General features: G+C 43.5%; 1 protein-coding gene across 1 annotated transcript in view; it reads right to left on the bottom strand.

Annotated features, from left to right (window-relative positions):
• Nucleotides 1-8,036: 8,036 nt before the first annotated feature.
• The window catches only part of PLAAT5 (phospholipase A and acyltransferase 5), a 72,609-nt gene continuing 69,998 nt past the window's right edge, over nucleotides 8,037-10,647 (bottom strand). The window contains exons 5-6 of the mRNA XM_045297190.1: nucleotides 9,295-9,551; nucleotides 8,037-8,129 (exon numbers count right to left, since the gene is read on the bottom strand). Of these exons, the coding sequence (XP_045153125.1) occupies nucleotides 8,037-8,129; nucleotides 9,295-9,551 (350 nt within the window). The remainder of the gene's footprint in view (nucleotides 8,130-9,294; nucleotides 9,552-10,647) is intronic.

The following is a 10,647-nucleotide window of genomic DNA, read 5'->3' as shown; positions in this document are numbered from 1 at the left end:
TGTGGTGCAAATATATCCAGGTGTATAGTAGAGCATGGAGCATATTGGGGGGGGGGGCGCGGCAAAGTTATGTAAACTTTTTAACCATAACAAAAAATCTTGAGGGACTGAGTCACTTGAGAACTCAGAATTAGAGTCTCTGGAGCAATCTAAGATAATCGGCATAACATAATCCATAAAGACAGTCTTTTTTTAAAAAAAATTTATTGGGAGCTCTTACAGATAACATAGCATTCCATAGTTCAATCACATCAAGCAGTATTGTACAATTGCTACCACAATCAGCTTCAAAACATTTTCTTCTTCTGGAACTCCTTGATATGAGCTCCCCCCCTCCCCCCCCTCCCCCAAGGAACCCTTATTATTATCACTTTTCTCCTTATAATAGTTTTTTGGCTTTTGCCATATTTTACACCATCCAATATATCCATTCACATACAATTCTGTTGTTCGATCCCACCTAGTGGGGTTATGCAGTCATCGATGCCACCAGTTCCCTATTCCCCAACCCTCCCCCCGCCCCTTTCCCATACTCTCAGGGAATCATTACACCTGTTACTGTTTCTTAAGGGTTATCTATTTTGGCTTTCATGCACCGAATGATCCTAAATATACAAATGAACATACACGAATCTAACATGACTAATGAGGTAAAACAAATTAAAACTATAATAGTAAGGAGAGGAAATATTGGAAAAGTAGAGGATAGTTCTGTGGTTCATCAGCACTATACCACACCCTGGATTTATCATCTCTTCCATGTAGCCCTTCCGAAAGGGACTGTTCAATGATCTTACAGGTGGTTTTGGGAGTCTCCACTACATCCATGCCCCTTCATATCTGTTTGGTTTCTTGTTTTTGAACCTTAACATGGGGAATACATGAGCTCTCAGACATAAGAAAGGATGCACACCCAGGGGAAGAAAAATCAGGCAAGTGGGACCTACTAAAGATAAAACACTTGTGTATATTGAAAGATGTCATCAAGAGAATAATAAGAGAGCCCACCGACTGTTAGGGCTCTTGGCTTTAAGACAGCCTTCTAAATCCTTCTTGGACTCTGAAAACCTTTAAAGCAGTCATCTAATATGTAACAACTGGCCTCCTATCCAGAGCAAAGAAGTGTGACAAAAATCAAACACTCATAGAAATAATTAGTCCAAAGTATGAATGAACCACATGAACCACAACGTCTACCACCCTGAGACCAGAAGAATTAGATGGTGTCCAGTTATCACAATGGATTGCTCTGATTGGTATCAAAATAGAAAGTTCTGAACAGAATGGGAGAAAATGTTGACAAAAATTCAAAATCATAAAAGAGACCAGTTTACTGGCTTGATCCAGGCTGATGGACTGCCTGAGACTGTCGTCCTCAGAGCCTGGTAGACATGGTTTAGAGGACACACCCAGCTACAAAAGGAGGCAGGTGACTCAGACTCATTATCAGCTCAAGGCTGATTTCAATGAGGCCAGTCATCCTTCTACCCTCCATCGCTCTTTACCCCATTTGGAAACCAATGGCCCCTCCCATGGCACTCTACTTCTCTGTTGGGCTCCATGTGCCTTCAGCGGTCACACAGAACGCATAGACAATGCAATACTCATGAGTATGGGGGTTATTAGGGAAGTTAACAAGTTACAAGTCAGGATAAGAAATGTTAAGCATACAGTTCTTTTATCCACTCTTCTTAGTCATGCCCACAGGCTCCCTATCTCTGGTCCTCTGCTCCTTAGCTATGTAGTCCCTTGACCTCTGCCCTGCTTGGACAAATGTTACAAAGTGTCATTAGTTCTGCTAAAGGCCCAAAGGGCACCCCATTTTACAAGCTAGCTTTCCGCCCAAAGGCACTCAGTTTTACTCCTTCTGTGGGTCAGGAAGCCTGCTGCTGTCTCATGGTCTCAGTGTTGTGCCTCTGCTCCCTCACTTCTCCACACAAGGATCTTGGACATGTTCTCCTTGTGGCCCATCTTTCTGCATGGTCATGAGAATCTCTCTCCTGCTTTTGAGATGGTTCACTTTATACCCAGGAATGACGAAACCGCCTCACAGTTCTGGACTTTTATTGATTTGTAAAAGCATCTGCAATTACTCTGGAGTAGTTTATGATGAAGCCCAGTACATATTACCACATCTACCTGCTTTCTTCATTCCATGATCCTCCCTTTACTGAATTATCTTGTTTTGTCTAGTTTTCTTGCATAGAGAAATTTTATTAAGGATCGCCTGGGAGAGAGAAATTACTCACCAGTTTACTTGACTGTCTGATTTATCTTGTTTATTATTGTCTGGGCAGAGACCGGTAGCTTTAAATTTGCCTAAAGTGCCAAGAGACCAAAGAAAGAGGCTAACAACTTCATGATGGTAATATACGAGTTTATTAAGGACTTGTTAATTAAGACACCATACGTCCCTGGGGTAAATGAATAATTATGCAATAAATAAGCCTAAATATTTGGATATAAGGGAATGATACTTTGGAGCTTGAATACTTCATAATTAAATTTTTTTCTAAGACTCAGCAGGAAGCTGGATCCTGTGAGGGAGAGCTCAGTTATCTCCGCTGTCTCACTTCACCATTGTTTCTGACATCTGTCCATAGCGTTCTCCTTCTCTTGACTGGATTCAACCATACGCCGCAATGCTCAAAAAACTCATGGAACTACCACATTCACAAGCGCAGCCAGAGGAGCGATAAACAAAGGATAGCAACAGAAATGAAGATATGCACAGGACAAATTCCAGCGTGGGAGCTCAATAATCTCAAGGTTACTCTCCTGAAAAAACAGTTATTCACAAATACTTCATGACATCTCCCTGGGGCGGAAGTTCCCTCTACAAGTGCAAGACGACTTCCTGAGGTTATCCTGCCACCTGCTGGAGCAGCATTTGTTGTCAACCTGCCCCCTGGTGGCATTTCTTAGCTCTGCTCAACTCTGTCGCGGTGCTTTGTGCCTGATGGTTGTCTCTCCCATCAGTTTGGGGTATCATCGCTGCAGCTATAAGCAGCTCTTTAACCTGGTCTAGTAGAAGGCTTTCCTAAAGGGCAGTTCTACTCTATCCTATAAGCTTGTTTTGAGTTGGAGTTGACTCAATGGGTCTGATTTGGTGCTTGGTGGGAGGATTTAGAGTGCCATAGTAGTACAGTGGGTAAGCATTAAAGAAAGGTTAGTGGTTCAAACCCACCGGCTTCTCTGTGAGAGAAGAATGTAAGGAATGATTTACAGCCTTGGAAACACTACAGAGCAGTTCTACGCTGTCCTGTAGGGTCGCTATCAGCTGGGATCTATGGCGGTGTGTTTGGTTTGATTTTGGGGCTTTTGGTGGAGAGTTTCTGGCACAGGGACATCTGTGTCCTAACAAACACACGGCACTCAGCTCTTAGCCAAGAAGCTCCCTAAAGCTGTGTTTCATGTGGACTCTCTCTCTAGTCCTCCCGCTCTGCTACTGCTTCTCTGTGTGGCTCATCTGGCTTCTGCCGTTGCCCCTCGTCACTCCTCTGCTTTCTGCCAGATCCAGCTCTCTAACCAGGCCCAAAGTCTCCACCATTGTTGTAGTGCTTATTAGTGTTTTTGGTTTTTTGCTGAGTCCCCGGTGCAGGGCCTCGATGCCCCAAAGGACAGACCTATCTTTCCAGTTCTCATCCAAGAGACCTAAATAAAGTCTCTGGTTTTAAACCTTCAAAATAAAGCATGTCTTGTCATTTTCGAGGTGGGAGGTCTACTTAACCCAGTTGATCCTCCCAGATGCTCTGAGGGAGCCGAGGCAACCCTCAATTACCCAGGAGATGCCAATCCACTCAGGACCAGACTGAAGAAAAGAAAGAAAACTTCAAGTTGTCAGCGCTAACCTGGGAAATGTCAGTCAACTTGGGAAATTTCTTGAATTGTTCTTTCCCACAAACCCGGGACATAAAGACCACATGAGGGAACCTATTGTCCCACAAGACTTCATACTTGTAATAGATTGAATTGTGTCTCCTAAAGTTTTATATTTAATCCTTAACTCCTGGTATCTGTAAACATGACTGTATTAGGGTTCGACAGAGGAAGAAAGCCAACAATATCACATATATATATGTTTATATACATACACAAATATGTATATTTGAAATGAAAGACATTGGTTCACATGGTTCTGGGGGCTGGCAAATCTAAAATCCGTACATCAGGCAACAGGGTGGAAATGCTAGCAGTATTAGGCCCCAAACCTCAGGTTTAAGACCTTCAATTAGTTGAATGAGGTTCACCTTTATCATGGAGGGTGATCTGCTTTAGTAAACTTAATTGATCTGCATGCCACTAACATGTCAAGGGTTTTGTCTTGCCTGGATCCACAAAGTTCACAGAAGTATCAGTCAAGAGATCAATGATGGCAACATATGTACAAATACACTTGATACAATTGATGGATGGATTGTTATAAGAGCTGTAAGAGCCCCCAATAAAACGATCTTTTAAAAAGAAAAAGAAAGGACCCCTATTGATGTTGGAAGTCTTCCCCAAAAGCAATGTCATGACATCGCAACAAATTTACGTGATATGTACTATCGTTGACATCTGTAGCTGCAGGTGCTTGCCATCTCAAGATAAATGAGCCCAATGTAAGAACTATTGTAAAAGACCAAATGTGTAAAGCTATTGCTTTGTGGACATCAACAGAGGTGCAAACATCGCACATTTGCAAGTTACCTTTTTATCCCACATTGAAAATGCAGTTTTTATGTGCATGCAGGATATAACACATATAACATACAATGCATTAATCGGCTGTTCATATAGTGAATCTTTCTAAGGGGGCGGTCAAAGTTATATGTGGATTTTTAACTATACATCTCAACTCCGACGTTGTTCAAGGATCAATTATTTATTCTTAAATTTTTTTTTCTTAAGAAAAAAAGATAACGGGTCTTATCACTAATGACTTAGAAGATAAAGCTGATGGATCACTTTTAACAAAGAAAATATTAAATATTAATAATTTATACATTATCAAGGGTTCATGAGGAAGGGGGGAGCAGGGAGGGAGGGGGGAAAATGAGGAGCTGATACCAAGGGCTCAAGTAGAAAGAAAATGTTTTGAGAATGATGATGGCAACAAATGTACAAATGTGCTTGACACAATGGATGGATTGTGATGAGTTGTACGATCCCCCAATAAAATGATTAAAATAAATAAGCATACAAGTTCAAAACAAAATAAAAGAGAAAGAATAGTAAATCTCAGCATTACAGAATGATATAAAGTTTATTGTGCCAACCTGGCTGATAAACACAGGGGGGGTTATTGAAGGGCGGAGGAATAAATGGCTCAGTGAGCCTCACCTTTCTAGTTCTCGGGTCTCTTGCTTTCTGATGGTCGCACCAGGGTGCAGCTGCCTTAGCAGTTCCCTGCTTCAGCTGGCGAGGCTGACTTCCTGCAAGACATTTCCAAGGAGAAGCCGCATGGACATACCCCAATGCAGCCCTGGGTGCTGGAGCAGCTGTGTGGAGACCCCTGCCTGGGCTGAGATGCTTACACATTCACTGACTCGGCTTTCCTCCTGCAGTCAGCATCATTGCGTGTGTTTTGTGAGATGGAGGAAGACTTTGTGGATTGGCGTCGGACATAAGGGTTAATGTTGGACTTGTGGGCTTGGGCAGCACTGGGTTGGGGTGTTTTCTCGATGTGCACCTAACCTTTATATAAAACTCTCTCTTACACATATGAGTTTCTGTAGATTTGTTTCTCTAAAGTACCCAGACTAACACACAGAATATCGCTCAGGAATAGACTTGTTGGGCAGCTTGAGTGGTTATGAAAATTAGGTATTTGTTCATTTCCCCAAAACGGTGGACTTTCATGATTACTCAGTAATAAATGAACTTTTGTCTTTGCAAAAAAAAACAAAACACCCCAAACATTTGCTTCTACTTGAGCCCTTGGTATCAGCTCCTCATTTATTCCCCCTCCCTCTCTACTCCCTCCTCCCTCATGAATCCTTGGTAATTTATAAATTATTGTTGTTTTGTCATATCTTACGCTGTCTGATGTCTCCCTTCACCCACTTTTCTGTTGTCCATCCCCCAGAGAGGAGGTTATATGTAGATCCTTGTAATCAGTTCCCCCTTTCTACCCTACTTTGTTCCACCCTCCCGGTATTGCCACTCTCACCACTGGTCCTGAGGGGTTCATCTGTCCTGAATTCCCTGTGCTTCCAGTTCCTATCTGTACTAGTGCACATTCTCTGGTCTAGCTGGATCACGATAGTTGGGGGTAGGGTGGGGGAGGAAGCATTTAAGAACTAGAGGAAAGTTGTATGTTTCATCATTGCTACACTGCACCCTGACTGGCTCACCTCCTCCCTCCAACCCCTCTGTAAGGGGATGTCCAGTTGCCCACAGATGGGCTTTGGGTCCCCAATCTGCACTCCCACTCATTCACAATGATATGGGTTTTTGTTCCTTGATGCCTGATACCTGATCCCTTCAACACCTTGAGATCACCCAGGCTGGTGTGCTTCTTCCATGTGGGCTTTGTTGCTTCTGAGCTAGATGGCCGCTTGTTTACCTTCAAGCCTTCAAGACCCCAGATGCTGTATCTTTTGATAGCCAGGCACCATCAGCTTTCTCCACCACATTTGCCCATGCACCCATCTGTCCTCAGTGATCATATTGGGAAGGTGAGCACACAATGATATGATTTTTTTTCTTCTTTGATGCCTGATACCTGATCCCTTTGACATCTGGTGATCACACAGGCTGGGGCTTCTTCCATGTGGGCTTGGCTGCTTCTCAGCTAGATGACTGCTTATTTACCTTCAAGCCTTTAAGACCCAAGACGCTATATCTTTTGATAGCTGGGCACCTTCAGCTTTCTTCACCACATTTGCTTATGCGCGCATTTGTCTTCAGCGATTGTGTCAGGAAGGTGGGCATCATGGAATGCCAGTTTAATAGAACAAAGTGCTCTTGCAATGAGGGAGTACTTGAGTGGAAGCCCAATGTCCATACACTAGCTTAATACTAAACCTATAAATACATGCACCTAGATCTATTTCTCCATCATCATAAATAAGCATACTTACATATGTACATACCTGCATCTAGACCTCCACCAATGCCCTTTACCTCCTAGTTCTTTCCTCTATTTCCTTTTACTTTCCTCTTGTCCCACTATCCTGCTCAGCTTTTATTTGGGTTACAGTATTTCCTCTCGGTTACATTACCCTTGGTCAAGCCCTACCAGGCCTCTTATACCTTCCTCGCCACCAATTTTGGATCACTTGTTGTTCCCTTGTCCCTGAGTTTGTTAACGCCACTTCCAAAAAAGAAAATATTTTCTGGGAAAAATGTTCCTAGATGAAGGTATAATTGTCCCTGAATAGTCAGTCACCAATTTCCTTAAAGTCTTCCTTTCCTGAACTAAACTATGGGGTCTAAAAGATCCAGACTAGGATGGATAGGAAGAAGCTAGAGACATGGGTCAGCTCAATGAAAGGCACTTCTGAAGAGAGCTCTTCATCACTGGGAGCATCCCAGCATCAGGGGACTAGGTCTTCCTAAACAACAAGCAGGCCTATTCCTCCCCCAAAAGTTAATAAATATATTAAAAAGTAAACTTCATATGATTAAGTAATTATATGAAAGGCCTGGCACAATGACTGTCCTATAAGGAAGTGGAATCTTTCCCATTACGCTTAACCTAAGGGGTTGTGGTTGAAGCCACAGAAGATAAGCTTGACAGTCTGTTTCCCCAGAGAGCACAGCTGAGCAAAATGCTATGGGCTAGTTCAACTCTGTAACACCAGGGGTCTCCCTGGGTCAGAATCAAGGGTAAGCAACACCACCCACAGCTTGCCATTCTAAAATTCCGTGATCACATATATTGGATGTATTTTTCTGGAGGGGTAATTGGAACATTCTAGATTCTTCCAGAAGTTCACAAATCTTTTTGACGGGGGCCCATTGAGATACGAAGGCAACTGGAGGAAAGGGGGCACGTGATGCTTCTGATATCGGCATAGCTCTTCCTCTATTTGGAGTTTGCAGCTCTTTCAGGCAGTCACTGGTTTGGGCCTGATGCTGTCCACCACCGCAGAGAGGACTGCTCCTGCAGCCTTGGCTCCTTCCATCAAGGCATGCTCTACCTGCAAAGCAGATCCATTCACAGCCTGGTCAGTCATAGTCCTGTGCCCGTTTCCCTACCCCCAACCCTGTCTTACTGTTCCCCTTCAGGAATTGGCCTGAGTGGAGCCCTTTCTTAAAAGAGGAAGCAGGCTGTGTTTGCCTAGATTTCCCAAACCCCAGATCTGCAAGGGCCCAAGATAGATATCCAAAGCAGGCTTGCTTCCTTTCTCTGGGAGGACCAGGGCTCCTGTTTCTCAGAACTATTCTGTCCAGGGTCTTCCCACAGTGAGGCTCAGAAGCAAAGGATCAAAGAATTTCACAACCAACAAGACCCTCAATCTTTCCCACGGAGAATTGAAGAGCCAGAGAGAATTCACTTGGCCAATCTCATACAGTAAACTAAGAGCGTGCATTTAGATTTGGGCTTGGTTCTCATAATTCCTAGGCTTGGGATCCATGGTCAGTGCTTGATTCTGACTCATGGTGACACGATAGAGCTGACCAGAACTGCTCCCAAAGCTTTCTGAGCATGCAAAAAAGCATACAGGCTCCTCTTTCTCCTGTGGAGTGACTGTCAAGTAAATACCCTTTCTGTCAACAGCTCACCCACTGCGACAGCAAGGTTCCTTACCAAATCCACTGCCCTTAAGTCTACTCCAACTCATAGCTACCCTATACGGGGTCTTTAAACCTGCAAATCTTCAAGAAAGCAGAGAGCTTCATCTGTAGATAGCCTCATCTTTCTCCTGTGGCGAGGATGGTTGGTATCTTTACCAAAATAACAAGAACAAAACTGAAAAACCCAAGCCCATTGCCACTGAGTCAATTCAAGGCTAAATCTTTATGGGAACAGTCAGGTCTTTCTCCACAGGAGCAGCTGTTGGGTTTGAACCATGGACCTGTGGTTAACAAGTACCTCCATTCACTCACTACCACTAAGTTGATGCCAACTCATGGCGGACCTACAGGGAATCATGAGTCAACTTGATCGCAGCTAGCTCTCTGTCCAGGGGTTAGTACAGGTGAAAACGCTACCTGAACCATAAACTCCTATAAAGCTAGAAGGTCCAATTGGTACCACAAATGATGATGTCACTGACCCCTGTCCTGATCACTGACAAGATGACGACGCCTCACCCCTGAAAGCTCCACAAGAAACCCTCCTCAAAGCAAAGGGTGACGTACCTGCTGACTCCTGGACACGCCATATCTGAGGTCATTGACAAAGTGTTCACAGTTCCCTTCAATTAGGCTGTACTGCACGATCTTGTTAATCATCGTCTTTGCGCGCTGGATAATCTTGTCCACAGGCAGGGGCAGGTATGTCTCATCTAGCTTGTTGTTGACCTTCCAGGAGCAGCCATGCAACACATCTTCCAGATGACTGTATTTTACAATGGCCCGGTTGCTAAAGACAGAAGTGATGCTGCCAGCCTCAAATTCTTCACCTAGAGACCAATAACAAACCAACGTTGGAAAGTGGCTAGGAGCAATGCACCGAGCAGCGACTCACTCTAAGGTTTTAAGTAAACTGCTGCCTTTGGGACCTTTGTTTGGCCATCTGTAGAAGGCATGGAGGGGGCTAGGGTGCTGGACTAGATAACTATAAAGAACCAGTTTCCCCATGAAGGCTTTGCCCTATATGACTGCTCTCAACCCTCACAGGGAGGTTTGACTTACTAAACTTTATCAATACTTTCTAGGTGGCCCTAGAACACATTCAGTGTTCTACTGACTTGACTTTTAACTGGTCCTTAGATTAGAGTCTTGCTTTCCTAACCAGACGTCAGGGACCTTCACAAGTAAATGTGTCTAGCACCCTCTGTATCTCTTTGTGAGCTCCTGAGCACGGTGCCCCAGTTACATGATTATAGTGGGGTTTAAGCTGTCCGTGGCATATCTGCAGTGGTACAAAGAAGTCCCCAGAGGGCACCAAGCAGCTTCAACCCAGAGCAGGTTTGCTTTCATCTGCATTCAAATAATTGAGTCTCAATAACAGTTTTTCTTTTGTTTGATTTGAATGCAAGGTTCCACAGATTTTGAAGGGGAGCTGTAAAGTTATCATATTCCAATCACTAGTAATTACCAATGCATCTTGATTGCATGTTTAATCAATTACAAACTAAAGAAGTTGGTAAAAATCACCAATGTCCTCATCTTTTGCATTAGTGGTTGGTGGGTAAAGTTGAGTAATAGTTGTGTTAACTGCTCTTCCTTGCAGGTATATGATATTATCCTATCACCGAGAGTATTGTACTGCAGAATGGATCCTGAAATGTTCATTTCAACGATGAACGTGATGCTATTCCACTTCAATTTGTCATTCCTAGCATGGTAGATCACATGATTGACTGTCTGATTCAAAATGGCCAATAACAATCCATTTCAGCTCACTAATGCCCAGAGTATAGATTTTCTTTCTTTCTTTTAAAAATCATTTTATTGGGGCTCATACAGCTCTTATCACAATCCACACATACATCAATTGTGTAAAGCACACTTATGCATTCATTGCCCTCATCATTCTCAAAACTCTCG

Source organism: Echinops telfairi, unplaced genomic scaffold, assembly GCF_000313985.2.
Source record: "Echinops telfairi isolate 266 unplaced genomic scaffold, ASM31398v2 ScPeMD7_7417;HRSCAF=8455, whole genome shotgun sequence".
Lineage (NCBI taxonomy): Eukaryota > Metazoa > Chordata > Mammalia > Afrosoricida > Tenrecidae > Echinops > Echinops telfairi.
The sequence above is the reverse complement of the archived record's forward strand: the minus strand, read 5'-3'. Positions and strand labels throughout refer to the sequence as shown.